Below are 20,348 nucleotides of genomic sequence, written 5' to 3' on the forward strand. Positions count from 1 at the left end.
TCAGTGCACTTTAGGAAATCAAATATTACCTGGAAGCAATTTAGTACATATATTGGCTTTTAAAAATAAAATAAAAAATACAGCAGCATTAAACTTACTTACTCATGATACTGACATGATTAATACCATCTTAACACTCAGTTCAGTCTTTCACATTATACCGTACTTACGCATAGTGGTAAATCGTTATAAAATAGTGACTTTGCTATTTGGTAGACAGGTTTCTAATACTAATACCTGACTATTTTCGTAGAAAAACCATAGCTTTTGTTCAGTTTGAAAGAAAACATTTACATTCTAAGTACAATGCAACACTGTAATAGTTCAGGAAAAAAACCAAAACCAAAAAAAAATAATATTCAATCAAGTAATGTTCATTCTGTATTGACACGATGTAGAATAGCTTTAAAAAAGGAAAAAATGTCATCAGCTTTCATTACAAATGCAAACACACTGAGTACAACATTCATACCATTGTTTTTTTTCACCGTGGTTGCTGAACATACAGGCTAAAAAGCTACAATGGAGGGAAAAAATCTGTCAATTTAAGCTCATTCCTTTTTCTAAATCTGTTCCAGTCCACATAGTTTCAGCCCCTTCCTGCTCTAGGTATTTTCATTTATCTGGGACTCTGAAGAGCGGTGTCTACGTACTTTTATCAGTTACAGTACAGAGTGTCGTGTGTTCCTTTGGACTCTCCTAACAGGATGTTTGAGCATCTCCCCTCAATTCATGAGCGTTAATTTAGAGTATGGGCAGGGTCTGTAAGAACTGCTAAACAGTCGAGCAAGTCCAATGAATCCACGTGGACAAACAGGGAAAGAAAAGAAAACAGCAGCATAAGGAGGAGAGGGAGGGAAGAAGATTGTGGTGGGGAACATAACCAAGTTTCTTCTTTCACCATATGGCTGCTCCAGCAGTGATGTCAGAGGTGAGAGGACTTTTTATTTTTAAAAAATGTAGTAAACATTGCACATGTCTCAAGTCTTCAGTGCAAAAGCATGGTTCGACTGCTCTGTTTGATTGCTTGGCTGTATGTTTGGATTACATGCACTACACAAGCTTTTTGCAGAACCAGGAGGAAACCAGGGACTCAGCTTTCTTCTTTTGTATGGAACAGAGGTGCAAAAACAATGAAAAATTCCAAAAGAATATAAAACCGGGAATGTCCCAAAACACAAGACCAACCCACCCCCTCCCACACACACCTTCCCCCAATTTCCCAAGCTTCAGTTTAAGTAGGCAATGTTTACTTGTTTCAGTCTGCAGAATCCAAGGTATCATTGGAAGGGGGAGGGGGAGGTGCGTATCTCAGTCTGTAAGTGCCTAAAACAGGAAAGAGAACTACTAAGTCACTGCTCACAATTAAAATGGATTACAAAACCACTACAAGGTATTCAAAATGGACATGCTCTTCAAAAGCCACTATCACCTTCCAGTCCTTTAAAAGTAGGTCCTAAGATTTTATGCCCCTTTTTTTCTTTCCTCATCTCCTTGCTAAAAATGTCATTTCAAAATACACTCTAGCCTGCAGCTATAAGGACCTCACCCTTACTGGAACAATGCAAAGGAAAAAACCCTCCATCGATGTTCATCTTTCCTGTTCCAGTCCAGCCAAACACGTAAAGTCAGAATGGGCATAGGCCAAGCATCTAAAATAGTTTATGCTCTATGCAAACATGGTTTTCCCCATTCTTCTGGATGGACAGAGAAATGGCTTACAAGACTCAAAGCCATTCCTTCGATTTTCACTTCCAATTGGTTTCTGCCTTTCTGCTGCAACTTATCTGACAAGTTAAAGCATGTTTCATTTATGTATTGCATGATGTGACACAGAAGGATGGCTGATTGTGCAAAGGTTAGCTTCAGAAAAGTTAAATTATCAAGTGGCCAGTCTGTTGGTTATTTTAAATTCTCAGAGAGGTTTGAAGAATTCAGGTTCGTATCCTAGACAGCAATCGGTATCTTGCACTTTTTGCCACTGAGTTCCCTCCAAAACAACACTGAACACGAATGGAAAAATTGAAACAACATGCAAGTCTCAACGGAATGCCAAAACCAAACCAGTGAAAAAAGAATGACAGTTTTAAGATTGGTAATAGCTTGACTTTCCAGCTCCAAACCATACCCATTGGCAACTTCAGGCTGTGAACCCCTTTCCCTTGCACTGTTCTACAACATTTTCAGGCAGAGATAAGATTGTTGCAGTTTTTAGAGCGGGTCACTAGTGCACAACCATTTACACAAAACATACACACGCACGCACGCCTTTCTGCAAGACCAGAAACAGCACATTCAGAAAGGTAAAGAGAAACTGCTAAACTCCAAAGCAAGTCCGCTGGGAGTTATCATGATTACCTTGTTGACTGGCCTCCATGGATGACTGCTTACAGTCCTGCGCATAGTGTCCACTTACACCACAATTGTAACACGAAATGTTCCCGTTCTTCTTGGGTCCTGACCCATTTGTGTTGGCAACTACGTTAGGTGCTGGATATACAGGATAGAACCTCCCAAATCCTGCCATCTGCTGCATACCATAGTTGGCTTGGCTCCCCATCACTGGGTCATGCATAAGCCCATTTGCATATGGAGACTGAGGCAGGAAGAAAGGAAGTTGTGTTCCATTGCTTTGATGTGCTTGATTGAGGTAGCTGCCATTGCAAAGGGATGGCAGAGTGAAGAAAGATGGAACTCTGTAGACTTGTCCATGAAGTGGGTTATGATAAAAATAGCTATTAATTTGAAGGCTTCCATTGGTCCCACAGCTACATCTACGTCCACAAGAGCCACAAGGACCAGATCCCAACTGCTGCGGAGGTAACATTGTCCCGTTAGTGTTATTATTTCCAACAGCATTTATGTAAGATGTGCTGTCGCTCTGTGCAGTGCTGTGTGTTAAAGCAGGGCTCGGGCTAGGGGCAGGACCTGGTGTATGGGTAGGTATTGCAGGAGGAACAGTGGACTGGACCTGACCCACACCTAAACCAGCTGACTGAGGTGGTGAGGATGTCGCTACAGTGTTTAGCACATTTGTATTCTGGTTGGGCAACACACTGGTAGCATGAGGACTGCCTGGCAAAGCGTATGAAGCTGGTGGAGGTGGCGGTGCTGCTGTGGAAAGACCAGCTGCTGGAAGAACTACCTTTAGATTGGTAGGCTGAGGGATTGCTCCTGGGTTTCCCTCAATATGAGGCACCATTTGATTCAGTCCTACCACCTGGGATGCAGGTTTTGTGATGGGATCTGAAGTAGGAACTGGGGATCCTGGGAAACTACCTGGATTGTGGACTGGGATAAAGGCAGTATTTGGTGATCCAATACTTAAGTTTCCTGTCGGCTGCTGGGGTCCATTAACTGTGCAACTTTCTGATGATCCCTGCGGAGAGGGCATTTTCAATCTATGTATTGCCAAATGCAAAGCAGGGCTACCAGGCTGGACAGAATGTGGAAGGAAAGTGGATGGGACTGGCAAAGGGGAAGCCATCAGCTCGAGGCGTTTCTCAGGTTCACCAGAGGTCACTGGGCCCATTCCACCGGGAGGTGAATTTGCAGACTCTCTCACTGGTGAGACAGCAACAGGTGTGGTAACAAGCATTCCCATTGTTTTACCATCTGCAGAGATGGGTGGTGGGACAACTGCTTCAGGCTTTTGGGCAGCGTTGTGCATCACACAGTGTAAGGCAGGCATGAAGGAAATATGTTGAAACTTTGTATTCAAAGGATCTTCTGAAAGGCTTCCGTTTTCATTATTCACTGAAGAGATCTGAGCAGATGATTTGTTCAGATCTGATGAACTGACAGCACTGTAGCCTGTAAACCTGGTTGTGTTTTGATTCCCGGAGTCCTCAGAATTGCTGTCTGTATCTGTGGAGACAAATGTATTTGTCAGTCAGAAGAATGAGTCTGAAACAACACAGTGTCATGCTCTGGGCTCATTTACCCATATAAAACCTCCTAAGTTTGATGACACAACTGACAGTTGTGTCTTCCTGAATTGTAACAGCTTGGAAATTATTTTCATTCCTCCTGATCAAGCTAGGTCAATCTCCATCACTTGCCTGTATCAAACTGCCCAACTAGCTACTGTGTCTTTGACTTGCGCACGTCTGCGCAAGACCGAATTAGGAATTTGCATCCATGTAGGAAGACATTACAGAGCTTCCTCAGATGTGGAAGGAGTGGCAAATGAAACTCTCGATACAAAAAGAAGGACCTCTCAGACATGCCACATAATCCAGGATCAAACTAGTTCCTTTTATGACAAAAGATCTCCCCATTCTGTACTGCTGAAATTTCTCAGGAGAGCTAGGCCACCGAGGTCAGAAAATTGTTACGTGAATGTAGTCATCTAAGTGGTATTTAAATAGCCCTGCTAGCAGCCTTCAAACTGTCCAGTAATAAACCCCACAAAGCAGAATGTGTTCTGCGGCCAGTTCAGAAACAAAAGCGGCTAATGCAAGTTAATACAAGAAAAATCTTAGTCCAAGGATAAAACTGTTCATGCACACTCTCCATCAATACAACCTCGGTCTTTTTCTTCTTCACTATCAAAGCTTTCCCTTCCGTCATGTCGTGGACTAGAAGGAGAACTGTAACTTTCAGATGATGTTTCTCCACAGGTATCATGACCAGATCCAGTGTCCAAACTCAGATCTGAAAACAGAAATTGGCATTTTTATTTTCAATCTCAGCATATGGAAGTGAAGTTAGTTCGGTTTGCTCACATCTCATACTAGTTCCCTTCGGTTTGTTCCTACTTAATTGCATCTGTCCCCGGTGCTCCAAACATTCCCACTCTCAGCATTCAGGACTGGTCCTGTCCCTGAATATGCAATGATGGAGTCCTTAGTGTTTAAGAAGGTGACACTGAAAATTGGTTTTTATGCATAGTGAAAAGAATGATCGCCCTTTATAAACTCTGTGACTCTGATGCAGTACTCCTTGCTCACACCAGCAAAGGCAGAAAGCTAACTCAGTGGGCAATATCAAAACAAGGCACCTTTTTACAATTAACTCTTTCAAAATAGCCTTTAAGCCAACTGCATCAACAAAACCTCTTGAAAGAAAAAGAGGTGAACTAAAAAAGTGTAAAATTGTTTTTCTGAATGGGATCATGGGAAACTCATTTGCTGAAAATCAGTTTTCAAGGTAGGTTTATAGCTCCTATTAGTGAAGTCAAGTTAGGTAGCTGGTAAATCTCTGGCTTTCAAGTTCAGCCTGAGAGGTGACAGAGCAAGACAAATGCACCCTCTTAGAATGTGTGCCAGACATTACCTTCAAGGAAATCCTAACCCCTCAGCTGGCAAAGCGCTCTGACAAAAATGAGAGCACAATTATTTATTTTATGAATTGCAACAAAGTCTTATGAAGTTTAGCAGGCTGGGGTGGGGTAAGTCATCAGAAAGCTACCTCAATGCTTCAATTCTAGAAAAAACTTCTTGGATTAAATCTGTAATTGGTCAAACTGTTTTAACAAGTGTTTTGAATAGCTAATATTATGTGGAGCAACAGTGTCAACCTCACATCACTGAAAGCAAGAGTCTGAAGTGCTAGTCACAGAACTGTCAAAGGGACAAGTTTCATTGATGCCTCAGGAAAGCTACAAATAGGGGGGGGGGGGGGAAAGGGAAGAATAGATGATGCAGTTGAGAGTTTCAGATTCAAAATAGAGCATTTAAAGCCAAGCCTGGATATGCAAAGTTAGGCAGAGATTCACCAGGAACTTTGTAGAAGTCCTTTCAACACTTCTGCCAATCAGGTGGTGTAGGAAAAGGCAAACTCTTTGTCAAGTTTGTCATATGAAGTAAGAGAGGTGAGGTCACAACTGGCATTTTGAGCTTAGAAAACATCAAGATGGCAGGGTCAAAGTGTAACACAGCCCTTCAGAAATCTGTAATAAAGCTTGGAGACACGATTTACTAAAGGAACATTAGGATAATTTTGCCTTACAACTGACTGACGTAGAAAGGCCTTGGCCTCTAGACACTTGATGTTGTTGGATTACCCAGACTTGAAAACCCCATTAGGGCAGCACGCAGAGTTTTGTGTTGTAGCTCAGCAGTCACTTGTTTTAGCTGACACACTACAGTTCATCAGCGGTTTGCCCCAGAGGGTTTTTATACAGGTTCCTCAAGGGCCATTCCACAACAGCTGAAGAAAGTAGCAAGATGCTAAGAGAACACTGAGGACAAGATGTTGAGCCTCCACACAGACTACTAAATTCCATATAGAAGTAGCCCAACATAGCCATTTCTGCCACTGATACTCCACATAAAACAATTTATGGAGACTCTGCTACTGTTTTTCCAGTCATACATGGAAAGAGACATACCCTAAGCAGTTGCATAGATGACTGAGTCTAGCATGTTCTACGCAGCAAGTCAAAGCACAGAGTAGGCAGCCAACATGCTGACTTGCACCAAAACAGATTTCAGACTTGTGAGATCCCCTTTACAGCACAACAATGAATAAATCAGCAAAGCTCAGAAACAGCCTGGGAAAAGCCATCTTACCTTTTCCTGTTCCTGTATGGATGTGCTGTGATGCCGCAACTCTAACTCCGTTAGTCCTGTTGTTCAACCGGCAGTCAGTTTTCTTTGCTTTCTCCCTGTTTAAGTAATTTTCATAGTTTTGTTGTGTTCTGTTTGCTTGTTTTCAAATGCATGGGCACAAATAGCCAGCAATGAATGAACATAAAATGCCAGTGTAAACTCAGGCAGTGACTCCAGGGCAGAAACACATTATTTAGTAGATGAAACAAGAAATGCAGATAAGAGCAAGTAGACAAAGGCTCTTAGTGCAATATACAGTAGGACTTTAACTGCAAGCAGTGTTACTAAACACTATCAATACAGGTCTGAAAGAAAAAAAGAACTGGTGCAACATCTTTGAAAGCTGGTATGTGTAAAGCAGAGGTACACCAGGCAGCTACTCTGTAGTACCTATCTACAGAGTAACAAAACCACAAAAACTCAGCTTGGAAAGGGGCAGAGCATTAGGTAAGGTGGAAATGTTTTCACTTCCTCACAGTACAGGTTTGTGTAGCCTGTGATAAAACATGTCAACAAGTTACCACCCACTCTGTAATGCTTATTTTGATTTTCAGTGTTTTCTGGATAGCTTTCAGAGATTCACAGAATTGGTTTAGGTTGGAAGGGACCTTAAAGATCATCTAGTTCCAACCCCCCTGCCACGGGCAGGGACACCTTCCATTAGACCATGTTGTTCAAGGCTTCATCCAACCTGGTCTTGAACATCTCCAGGGAGAGTGCATTCACCACCTCCCTGGGCAATCTCTTCCAGTGTCTCAGCACTCTTACTGTAAAGACTTTCTTCCCAATATGGAATCTATTATATCTTCAACTTTCAATCCATTCCCTCTCATCCTGTTACTACAAGCCCTTGCAAAAAGTCCCTTCCCTGCTTGCTTGTAAGGCCCCTTTCAGGTACTGGAAAGCCACTTTACACCTTTTGACTTTCAAATAAAGGGAAAAATGGCAATTCAGTATGGATGAAGAATCTATTTCCACTCCATCTTTTTGGTAAATGCTGAGAAATTAATGCACACAGTTTTTCTATTTTTCAAGTCACTTCAGGAGATAAAATAAGGATTTTTACATAGACTGGCTTTACACTGCACCCCACTCCTGTATCACAGCAGCAAAATAAAGCAGCTAATCAATTGTAGACTGGTTACCACCGAATGCATCACACTTTGTTTCTGGATTACTGGTTACATTGGAAACCTACTTTTCCAGCTGTGGTTTTCCTTTCTTCTTGTTTACTGTAGACAGACTTCGTTTTTCTCCTGCATGCTAGACAGAAAACACCAAGACACCAGTTAAACAGAATTTGTATCACCAAAAACCCTCATCTAGACTATAGGTCTGAGAGTCCATCAGAGTGCACTCACACAGGTGCTATCACCATACAAACAACTGCTTATACACTGCATCAAGGCCTTTAGAGTAATGCACTTTGTCTTGTGTTTATGCCATTATCAGCAAAACAGCCAGCAAATTACTGCTTGCAAGTATTCTTAAGGTAGCACTTAAATTATTGTTTGTGTGCTGTCTTTCCCATTGAGGATAAAAAACAAATGTGTTTCATCACATACCAGCTAAAAAGGCTAATCACAAGGCTTAAGGGACTACAAATGTATTGATTTAAGTGGAATTATTTGGTGCTTGTGTGGTGGGAAGCATACATGGCAAATAATTTTTAGAGAGGGGCAAAGCAGTATCCAGCCTTAAACTGGAGGTTGCTGCTAAACTAAACTCTGTAATTCCACCCAGAAGCACACAAGAAAAATCCCATAACTTCTGCAATAATTCCTTATTACTATTACTAGCTGCTAGTAATATCTTGTATTTGGCAAAGGGGTATAATTTATAAAAACTCAGACATAGTCTGTCCAAATACACTGCATTTGGACATCTTTTAAATAGGAAGTAGCTTCTCCTCTGCTTTAGAATATTAATCTTTTTCTTGCCTTAAGCTTGCAATATTTTAAGCTTTGATGCAGTCTACCACTTCATCCTCAGAAGCAAATCTCAATTCCTTACCCTGTGCTGCGAAACAAGGAAACTGGTTTTGTTTGGCCTGCTGTTCCCCATAAAATAATCAATAGCCAAATTTGGCACGTAGAGTCAGAGCAATACTGAGCAATTCTAACACTGAAGGGTTTCCAGAGGTAGGCAGTAAGCAATCTTCCTCCTCCCAGTCTCAGAAATGTTGTTTATAATTATTCTTCTCAACTATTCCTACACTAAAACTGAGCACTGAAGAGACAGAAAGCTCACCAGAAGTGTATATGCATCTAGCTGTTAGCTTTTTTCAACAAATACTTGTTACTTGGGTAATGCAGGTAAGCTAGAAAGAATATGCTTAACCTGTTGCCCCTCCTCCACCATTAATGCCGTTCTATTGTTCATACAGCCTCTAGTTTTTCTAGTTCTTGCAATAACACAGAAATTCCTCAGCTCTGAAATACTGTCTCATGACAGTATGTTACAGGAACAGCAAACTGTCTGATTAGAAACTGAACATTAGACTTTTCTGATTACTTATATCCTACTGGGAAATTTTATTTACAAATTCATAAACAAAATACACAACTATGAGACTGTGGTGACTGTGACACTTTCTCTCATTGTGATGGTTTAGGGGCTCAGTGCCTTAAGTACTACAAAGTTACAGACCTCCAGGAGGTCCAGAGTGTCCAGGAGGTGGACCAGGAAGTATATTTCATTCCCGTAAGTCTTGCATCCCAATAAAAATGGCTGCACAGTTTTCTTCACTTTCTTCCTCCCACTCTCCTCCCAGGAAGGACACACAGGCAGTTACCTCTTGCAGGGAGGCCTGGTGTCAGCCTTGGCAATGCTGCCAATTAAGCCTGGCACAGCCTAATTGGGGCCTGGAGCTGCCAAGCCACATTTTAGCTGCGTCACATTGGTTTGGTATGGGGCATGCAGAGAGGTATGGGGGGTGGGGGCATGAAGACATGGGTTTGTTGGCCTGGCTTAAAGGGAGGTTTATGTGAAGCTTTGGCTTAATGGGGTTCTGTATTAAGCCTAGACTATAGACCTTGTGTATTTTATGTGCTTTGTACTGTTGTATGTAGTTATGAATAGCATTTCCATTTAAACTTTGCAATTCTAGCCAATCATTTGTGTGGTTTTTTACTTTTACTCCTTTTGGAAGAGGTAAAACAGCATCTGTCTTGCTCTGAACTACGAGACTGATCCAGGTAAGTCAGTAGCAGCTTGAACTCTGATGCTTATTTGTACACTTTCAGCAGTGCTATTCATCTTTGGAAGCTCTATCTACCCATGTGTAGTGAGAAGTTTTCTCAAGGGTCTCAGAATACTGCTTTCAATTGAAAAACTAGCAACACACCTGGTCGAGGAGGTTTGTACAGTGCTCTGGGTGCTGCTGGACCATACAGCTTTTTCTTCTCCAGTCCATGACCCCATTTTGTTCAGAGTGCTGTATGTTAAGGCTATCCAGTGAAGAACATTTTGCACTGCTAGTGCTGCTGAAAGGAAAAAAACAAAAGTCATGCTGATGCGAACAAACTTGCATTGTGTTGGGAAACCACAGCATTTTGCTTTCAGAAAACCCTAGGAATTTTGAAGAGATGCAGAAGTAGTAATTACAGGAAGTTCCTGCACTGTAAAGTTACACTAATGATCTGAACATAAATGGACATCCTTTTTCATTCATCTACTATAATTTGACACAAAATTCAGAACAACACAAATTTGGAGAGAACAGTACTTGAGGCAAGAGTTTTCACTGGGATTCTGCAGACAAAAGTCTTTTTGTTTGCCCTTTTCATAGCAGACACGGGGACATTTTCCAAACAGAAGTGTGCTCTGAATTCATCATCTTTTTTCATTATTGTTAATTACAGAGCTGGAATTGCTTTGTTATCTCTCTTTCAGAATTCACAAGATCCTGTAGGAGCGCACAGCTACTTGCCGATCGTACCGCAGCTGTATTCGTTTGAATGCCGAAACAGTCATTTTGCTTTACATTTTTACCTTCAGGATTTCTGGTTTTGAGAAGTGCTGGGGAAGTGGAGCTGCATTTGGTATTTACTGTGAACCTGAAAATGCTTCCCAATGAAGCTGGTGAGAAGCAATATTTAACTAGTAGGCCTGAGAGCGCTGGTCAGCAAAGACTACTGAAAAAAATGTCAGGGTTCTGACAGAGTTAGTAGGACACATGGACCTATAAACATTCCATAGTTTACACAAACCCATGCCCCATTACTGACTGAATGACAAGTGGGTAAGTCTTTAAGATGTTATCAAAACATCATGCTGATAATTGAAATTTAATTTAATTTAGGGCTATTGGCAAGCTGCTTCAAGAAGGTTACTGCAATATGAAATGCATGATGGCAGAAATCTATCTCGCTCCAAAGCACAAGACATGCTGAAGTTCCAGTAGCTACATAGCTAATACCTCAGGAAACAGTGCTCAAACTACTTAAGAGATGTACTAAATTGTCCAGTTGGTAATTTCACATCAAGATTGTCTGTTAAAGATCTGTAAACCATAACCAACATTGCTTTGTTCTGTGTTTATATTCTAATTACTATAATCCCAGGTAACTACCCCCCCGATGAGATACACATTTCACAGATAAAACTACACAGAACAAAACTGTAAACCACAATAAAATTTGTGTGTTTCTTCCCTCTTAATAATAGCTAAAGTATTTCACAACAATGTGCAAACCCATCCAAAGTTTCTGTTTAAAACACGTGAGTGGGTGAATTTGAGCTACATCTTCTATCGGAAAGCATAGGGAAACGACAGTAATACGGTCAGGAAGTGCTTCCACCTAAAACAGGTGTAACCCAGTAAGGCAGCCATACTTTTGCTATTAATCAAGGAAAAGAATGGACCATCTTCTACCTTCTCCTGTATGGTCAGCTCTGAAGCTGCTGAAGAAAAGCACACAATCAACAGCACTGGGAATGTTCAGTGCATTCTCACAGCGGGGGTGTGCGCACATGGGAAAAATACACGCAGTTCATGTTCTAAACACAAATCAAAACATCAGCTCAGGTAGGGAAGAGTCACAAAATCTGGCACAGAAGAGTTCCAAATGACCTGGACCTACAGATTTAGAAATAGGCTCTTCTGAAATATTTTTCTAATACAGAGTAAGTTAATAATGGCTCTTCAAATAACAAAAAATAAATACCACCCTCCACCCTAATCAAACAGAAATCTCACGAGCAAGCTTTCATCTAGAAGGAAAGTCTCAAAGCACTAACAAATGAAGTTCAAAACTGTAGCATGGTCACATTACATCTTAGTACCTACTTGGCAACAGGACTTTTCCCATTATGTTTCTTGTGAACTGCTGTGTGTTGCATTACATCTGGGGAAAAAAATAAACAAAGCATAATTTCAATAGCAATTCCTGTTTCCTCTTTTAGATAAATCAAATAAACTCAGCTTTCCATCACTACCTGACAAGCAGAAGACATCTCCATGAAATAGGCTTAATTTACAGTGCTGAAATTGACAGGTCTTGCATAGAGGACAGATCAGTTTGTACAGACAGGAAAATTAAGACTCTTTACCTTCCTTTTCACAGAAGAATGAAATGGCAAAATAGGAATTATAACAACTGTTTGTGTGTGCTCACCTCTGTATTTAATTACAAGCTCTAACTGTTTATGTGTGCTCACCTCTGTATTTAATTACAAGCTCTGAATGCGTGACCGACTATCACACGGTATGAAAGGATGAAGAGAGAAGAAAGGATTCAGTCAAAGCACAGAATTTTGTGTTTCTGAACTGCTAAAACTGCTCTCAAAACTATGTCACACACTGAATAGTGAACAAAGGCAAGTCTTGCACAGAAGTAATGCATTCTGAACCTGAAAATTCCCTGTGAAGCTTTGCAATTGACACTGGACATAAAAGGAGGTATTACTCAAACAAGAACTTCAGAGCATGCTATACCCTCTTAAATTTAAAGGCAACTCTTATATTTTAACAAAGCCAACTTTTCTTAACTGTCACTGTCGATGCTCTTAGCTTTCTTGGTAGCCATCATTTTGCCTGAACTCCTCCCAATGCTACACAGAAGTCCAAATTGTTATTAGGTCTTATGATGGTTTTGAAGCTGCTCTAACAGCGTTGCTGCATAGATCATGTTTCAGTTCTGCCAGTACTATTCTCCACGACAGCTGCAGATGCATTAAGTTTTATGCTGTTCCCACTGCAGAGATCTGGTTGCTTATTCCTTCAGACAGCAATAAGCCAGTTCTCATAGTGGGAGGTACCAGGGGACCATTTGTTTCTACTTCTACTTCATTAGCAGAGAGCCATATGGCATCAGTTTCTACAGCACATCCAGCACTGGATGATGACGGATGTAAGAGAAAATTGACAATATATGGTAATAGCAAAACTTAATCCTCTTTCTCTGAATGATGATTTTGGGTTAAAAAAAATCATCACAATTTCCAAACTTCTGGTAGCACTTCACTGAAATGGTACTAAAGGCATTGTGGAATGCATTCACCAGGTAAACAGATATAAGGATAGCTTGTAAGAAGAATGTGGTAATGATTTTTTTTAAGTAAGAAAAAAAACACAACCTGTCTGAAATACATATGTGGATTCCTCATTGCACCCGAGATCAGCTGCAAGCTTCTTATTAGTTATTAATGTGTAACAGGATAAGGGTGGTGTCATTCTGTGAATACTAGTCTGGATGTTCAGTGGTTCATGTTCACTTATCAGTCTCATTTCTCATCCTTTCCACCTAGCAGAAGCTTTGATTACTTGTTCACTACTGAAAACAATGCGAAACTGGCTTGTAATTCCTTTGAGAATGAAATTACTGACCAGCCACTAGGCTTCTTCAAGACATGAACTCTTTTGGAGCCATTTGGAAACCACTGGGTTTCAGACTGTCATCAGTACTCCTTACACTCCCAAACAGTCCAGAGTATAAAAGCAGCATAGGTTAAGAATAAGAAAAACTTCAACATCCTTCTGTGTGTAACTAAAAGCTGGATCAATTTGGCACATCCAGCGCAAACTCGTGTAGCTCTCGAAACGCTGCGCTCGACTTCAAATCCTGGCGACTGAAGAACAGACAAAGACACAAAAAGCTACAATTTTGTCTGAGGTAAACTGTAAAGTTTATCTTCCTGGTTGCTCAACACAGCTGTGAATTTCTGCCTCCGAGCTGCTATGAACACTCCCACTCCTTGGATTTTATGACAACTTCCTAAGGAGACTCCTGAAATATACAGAAATTCTTCATACGTAGGAAATTCCATTCAAATCTCTCAGCTTTGTACCAATGAAATCAATCAATCAATTCTATTATTTCCAGAACTGAGTGTGGTAAAATTTCTCAGAGAACCACCACCTTTGAGTGCACAACTACCTTCCTCCTGACTTGAAGCTTCTGAACTGTCCTCCTTGAAGTGTTCTGGTGCTTTAACCGTCTTCAAAGAGGGTTGTAAGTTACCTGCAGAGAATAAAGTTCACGTGATAACTTTACAGAACTTGAACAACTAGGCAGCTCCTGAATGCTTGCACTAAACTGGAAGCTAGGGGAAAGGAAGACTGAATTTACTGCTTTGCACGTGGCAGTAATTTCAATGTCATCTCCTTCAAAGTAGGCCATCTCCAAAAGTAAAGGCTCTACAGAGATACTTTTATTTTTAAGGACAGTGTGCCAAATTATTTTAAAGCTATGGTGCAATTTCCAAAGGTTGGGATTGGGATTACAGTATTAGAAATATTGCTATTATCCTGCCCTGCAGGGGATTTTTAACAATACTTTTGTGTTACATCAGGAAATGGGAGGAGACCAACCACAGTTACTAGGATACTTCTGCAACAAGCGACACTCCAAGTCAAATCATTCACTTGCCAAGAGAGACCTAATTTGGAATAAAGCCTTCTAGTGTCCCTAACACAGCCTTCACATGCATTTTCATGCCAGATGGGATGGAAAAGTAAGTGGAAATAGTATTAACAGTTCTGTTGCGAAAACACCATTGCAACGCTCTAAAAATGGACTTAGTTTGGTATTGAATCTAACTCCAAGAGTCTACTTTTTCCTCTCTTAGAAAGTTCCAAGTTAGTGCAGGTAAAAATATCTGAAAGCTCTTACTTAGGAGCTTGAAACATTGACAGGAAGATCCTTCTGAATATTGTCTGCATTAAAGACACTAAGTCCCCAGAGACCATGCTCTAATAAAGTCTACTCCAACCTAAAAAAGTACCTAAAATAATTGATGTTATGAACCAGGAGGGAGCTAACTGATTTCCTCTTTAATGGAACCGTGGTGGCATAATTACACTTACAGAATATATTATTCACTGTGAGATCCCAACTATTATTTAAGGTATAAAGACCTTTCACTGAACATAGACTTTACTTGCATGCAGGTTTTACTAAACCCATATCCTGTAGAAAGGGCAAATATTTTTGTATTTCCGTGACAAGATATTTTTATCCCTAACTCTAAACAGCAACTGAAGGCCAATTCAAGCCACAAAGAGTTTCTCTGCCAATTCATTCTGCACATCTGATTTGAGAACTATGATGAGATTTTCTTTCAAGCCAGGCTTCCTCTCCCAGCACAGTCACCACATGCAAAATATGTCACCACAGGCTAACTTGTAATTGCAAGGATGAGCAGGATTCCCGGATTCCCAAACAGGAAACCTCAAAAAATACTTCAGCCACCAATTAAAAATCAAATCAAAAAACAACCCCCCACCACAATCTCACAGTTAATCTCTGCTTAACTGTGGTGATTTTGGCAATGAGAAGGATGAGTACTTTCGTCTCTGTACCATAGGAAATCTGACTGTGAGCTACCTTAGACAGATTATCCCCCCTTAAAAGAAAACAGCCATGCTTAAACTTCTTGCCCTCAGGACCGCACCACCGCCAAGTCCAGGCAATAACCCTACTCTGCAAGGTTCACCAAACTCTTTTCTTAAGATCTAACTCAACATCAGGGCCCTAAACCAAACCAATGGGCTTTGAAACCTCTTCCCCTGCCTTCCCAAGAGCTTCACCAGCCAGTGCTCAAGATCCAATCTGATACAGTGCAGTTTTGCAGTTTTGGATGAGACTGCTGTGAAAAGAACTGCCAGAGGCCTAATACAAGGCCTCCATCCTTTGGCTCTGGGAGCTGCATTTGAGCTCAGGCCCTTGCCTGGGCTGCACTGCAGTTATGCCTGTGCCTGGCTACATACCTCACTGATCCTGTTTCTGAACCCTGACCTACTGACTTGCTTTTCTGCCTTGACTTCAGACCTGTCTCACTGCTTTGGACATGTCTGGTAATCACCAGATTTTGCCTGCCCCAGTCCTAATCTCTTCCATAGCAAGTTAAGACTGGTGCTTTCTGTGAGATCATCCTCTTTATACCATGACTCTTTTGTCTTTGAAGACTTAAGCTGTCTTCCTTCAGAGTTTTTACTCCTCTCTGCTAAAAAATTAAGTTCCTCATCCTATGCATCATGGATTCTAGAACTGACAAATCTGCATGAAATTCAATGTACTGAATTATTTATTAGCATAAAAATATCTCCCATTGAAGATCACACTTTAATCTGTAGGATTTCCTGCACATTTGACATTTGTCCTCCTGCTAAACCTACCCTGCAGATCACTTTCACTCTGCAGTAAGCCAATCAAATCTATTCTGATGGAACCCAACACTGGTTCTCTTTCAGACCATTTCAATTACAATCACACACAACAATGAATTTGCAAAGCTTTCCAACCTAGATACAGTCTACAGACTAAAATACACATACACTGTGCAGTGTGCCTATCACTGTAATGAGTATTTCTGGGTTTTGGAAACTCTTTTCTCCCCATGCAGCCTTTCAGTGTTGCCAGAATTTTCACTGCAGTAAATCCCAGCCAGTTTCACAACCATCCTGAAACTCTTTACCTTAACATTTTCACAAAACTGCCATGTAAGAATGTCCTATTACTAAAAAAAGAAATCACAAAATTACTTATACTTGTACCCTAATCATAATGTCTACATCTCACCATGGAAAGAATACATTTGTCACAGATCACACACATTTCAAATGGAAGCCATCCCTCTTTTCTTCCTAGCACATATGAGCAGTCTGTTTGAAAATGCCAACTTACTTAATTCCTTACTAAGATCTCCAACTTCTGAGGCAGTAGCCTCACAGTTGGTGCCTTAACTCTCATCCTGTATACCATGGCTCTGAAAGAAGCAAAGATCCAACAGAAACCAAGATCATATTCTAAGGCATCCATAGAGAGAAGCTAAGCTTAGAAGGCAGGAGAAGAAAGTATTTTAATACACAAGTAAGAGGTTCACCAAGGAAATCTATGCAGGGTAAATGCTCTGAACAGGATTCTGCATGTTCTAAAATTAGGGTCATCCCATCACTAGTGTACTATGCACTCAAGTTGAATCTTAGTTTAAATACCAAGACAAATGCTTCAACTACAAAAGAAACCAAACAAAAAGCAGGTATGATTTTTGTGAGTCAGCTCAAGCTTTTTGTTCCAAAGATCATGATTTTTTAAAAGAAAGAAGTCCCCAACTGTTGCACATAACAAATTGTAATCACCTATTTTAACAGCATGATGGTATAGAGCAGAAAAGAAAAGAACAGAAACTGATGCTACATAGCACGTTCTTGCTGTCAAAAGCATTTGCCAAAGTGACTTCTCATTGGCAGGGAGTTCAAATACGACCCGTGGAATACCAATGTAAACTGAATACACAACTAAAACCCACCAATTAGGCAAGAAATAATTGCTTTATAGACTTTAGGGTATATACAAGAGTATTAGGTTATTTCTTACTGTGAGTGTGCAAAGATTCTGAAGAAATTGATTGGAAGAAGTTGTATACTCTCTGATTCTGCAGAAATGCTTGCGATGTATTCGAAAATAGCTGCCTGAAATTGAAGTGAGTTTGTGAAGCTGTAAGTAACATTCCATAGAAAGAGTATGAAAATTACAACAGCATCATTTAAGAACAAAGTAGGCAATTCTTACACAGTACAAACACTTCAAATTGCATGTTCAGTATAAAAAATGAGCTTTGCTGTTCAGTGCCAGTGTGAGGTACAGCAACTGTATTATGTTTTGGTTCTTGGGGTTTCGAATCAACCCAATTCAAACACCTTTACCTTTACCAGAGTTTGGACAGAGTCAAAAAGCACTGGATCTCATATTTAACTTTTTTTGGTTTTAACTGAGAACATATTTCATTTCCCAAAACAATGCATGTCTTCTTTAAATACACTTACTTGGTTATACACAAAGCCAAATTCACCTACAATGACAGCATCGGAGTTTCGTAATTGCCACCAAGATCAAACGGTCAGTTTCTCAATATTGCTTCACGCTAGACTGAGTCTGTTCCCAAGATGTCAGTGACAAATTCTATTAGCTTCAGATAAGAAAATAGGCCAAGAATGAATGGTTTTTTACATCCCACACCAAGCTGTTAGTTACTGCTTGCCAGGAAAAACTGCCCGGTTCTATTTATTTGGAGGAGAGGCAGTGGAGAGTAATTTTGGGTGACTAGGCACATACTTAAGACCCCTAAATGCCAGAGTGCAAGAAAAGTAATTTTGTACACAGTAATGCTATTATCAGGAGATTATTCATGTAGCATTCCAGTACAGTCATACCACAACTTGCAAAATGCAGTTGTAGTTCCATATTGTAACATGATGAGCTATGTTCAGAGGTTATCCTCAAACTGAAATCTCTTGGATTTGTAATTGTTGTGCAGACTTATTACATGTTCTCTTCAATCAACCTCTATTTCATGTTTGTTCATTTAATACTAGAATGTTTATTAGCCAAAATTTTTCAGATAGATGTGGGTTTTGACTTGACAATCAAGGCAGTACAGACAGACAAATCATATTACAGATCAAAATGAATTATTGGGAAGAGAGAGACTGAGACAGATAGTGGCTCCATTACTTTCCTTAGCTAAGCTATTACGACAAAACTCAAAGGCATGATGTGCTTGGACTCACAGTACATTCTGAGCAGGAGCTTGAAAAGCAATGCTTGATTCTTCAACAAGTACACTAACTCTAGAGATGCTGCCTAACCTGATAATTTGTTTTCAACAAGGTTGAACAACCCTGACAAAAAAAGAACAAATGTAAGAAGGTATCTGTCACAAACAAATAGAACAGGGAAGCACACCCAAATTCAGCCTGCTGTTCCGAGTTACAGGATTTGACCAACATGTTCCACATCCCAGCAAGCTCTCTCATCCCTGAGGAGCAGGTTATGAGCTATGCACCATTATAAATGTGTGAGCTACATTTAATTTTATACACATGCTTTAGTATTACTGTTTACTCTTCCCAAATTCTATTCCATTACCCTATCCTGTCATAAAATTAGAACATATGCACTCTGAGTTACTGTTTCTAGTATTTCTAAATATACCCTTGTGTAATGGAGGTAGAGATCCTTGCAGATCATTGCTGTACAATGCTGCTCAGGACAAATACTGAGCAACTACTTCTTCAAAAACAACCCATTAAAGTTTAACTCAATTTAAAGAAGAGAGTCAAGAGTATTTGTTTTATCACTGCCTTTCCATTTTCTTCACAAACTCTATTTAAGCAGCAGAACTTGCATCGGTTCTCGAAGTCACCTAGTTTGACTTCCATCACATTTCAGGTTATTTGCTGAAATACTCACCTGATTACGGGCTCAAGATCAGCATGCCTTCGTTCTTCCCTCTTCTGAAAGCCCTGATTTAGTGCTCTTAAAATAGTCTTGTCAAATGCTTCAGAAGACAGTTCCTTTGGGAGCTGAGAAAAAGGTTAGTGTGAAAAATTGTGTAACTGACAGACTATTTGTTCACCATCAATCTTGAGGCCTTTTGGTATCAACAAGAAACCTGACTGTTCCAGTTTGAGTAAGGTAATTTACAAACCAAAGATACAATAAATCATCATAATTTAGTTTTGCTAAAGAAACACTTGGCTGTAAATCCTCCTGTCTAATACAGGTGTAATACAGTTTAAAAGTCTATGCAAAAGAACCCTGTCCTGAAATTTACCAATACCAGGATTTTTTTCCAGAGTCATTTACAGCCTTTTTTGATTTCTTTAAATCTTTCCTATGCAAAAAGGCTGAAAATAACATTAAGAAATTACCAAGGAGGACTGAATGCACTGTACTCACTATCAGCACTTAGCCAGAATAACTTGGTTTAAAGAAACAGGAGTAGAAAGTTTCAGTTATACTAGACTACACTGAGCAATGTTGGAATCAACAGCAAGTCCTTCTCCAGCTGCTATTAACACTGACACCTCTTATGAAAACTCATTGTAAGTGTTTCCAGTGCTGGTATTAAAAAGCCAGATTTTCTGATGTTCCAGATCAGATGGCAAAAATACATTTCTATCCTTTTCTGAATGAAAAACATTTCCTAGAGCAAAGATTTTTGACATTTATGACTACCAGAATAACATACTTAAGTACTGCAATGCTGATCGAATGTTTCATTTCTATTGCAATTTACAAAACCCCAACCTTTTCATTTTGGGGCAATTAAAAATGGACTGCCATAGAACACAGAATCACACAGAATGTTAGGGGTTGGAAGGGACCACAAAAGATAAGCTAGTCCAACCCCCCTGCCAAAGCAGGATCACCTACAACAGGTCACCCAGGAACACATCCAGGAGGGTGTCTCCAGAGAAGGAGACTCCACCACCTCTCTGGGCAGCCTGTTCCAGTTCACGTGGAACCTCCTCTGCTCCAGCTCGCACCCATTGCCCCTAAATGCTTT

General features: G+C 40.3%; 1 protein-coding gene across 4 annotated transcripts in view; it reads right to left on the reverse strand.

The window, feature by feature from the left end:
- Window positions 1-350: 350 nt before the first annotated feature.
- The window catches only part of ZCCHC2 (zinc finger CCHC-type containing 2), a 44,527-nt gene continuing 24,529 nt past the window's right edge, over window positions 351-20,348 (reverse strand). Inside the window, exons 5-14 of one of the 4 annotated variants that reach the window (XM_054164007.1) lie at window positions 19,250-19,362; window positions 17,375-17,469; window positions 13,934-14,017; window positions 11,845-11,902; window positions 9,901-10,036; window positions 7,753-7,817; window positions 6,516-6,610; window positions 4,528-4,656; window positions 2,359-3,867; window positions 351-1,326 (exon numbers count right to left, since the gene is read on the reverse strand). In XM_054164007.1, coding sequence (XP_054019982.1) covers window positions 1,259-1,326; window positions 2,359-3,867; window positions 4,528-4,656; window positions 6,516-6,610; window positions 7,753-7,817; window positions 9,901-10,036; window positions 11,845-11,902; window positions 13,934-14,017; window positions 17,375-17,469; window positions 19,250-19,362 — 2,352 coding nt within the window. In that variant the 3' untranslated portion in view covers window positions 351-1,258. Of the gene's footprint in view, window positions 1,327-2,358; window positions 3,868-4,527; window positions 4,657-6,515; window positions 6,611-7,752; window positions 7,818-9,900; window positions 10,040-11,844; window positions 11,903-13,933; window positions 14,018-17,374; window positions 17,470-19,249; window positions 19,363-20,348 lie in introns of all 4 variants that reach the window. The other 3 variants (XM_009904954.2, XM_054164009.1, XM_054164008.1) reach the window with 3 other exon arrangements.

Source organism: Dryobates pubescens, chromosome 9 (assembly GCF_014839835.1).
Source record: "Dryobates pubescens isolate bDryPub1 chromosome 9, bDryPub1.pri, whole genome shotgun sequence".
Lineage (NCBI taxonomy): Eukaryota > Metazoa > Chordata > Aves > Piciformes > Picidae > Dryobates > Dryobates pubescens.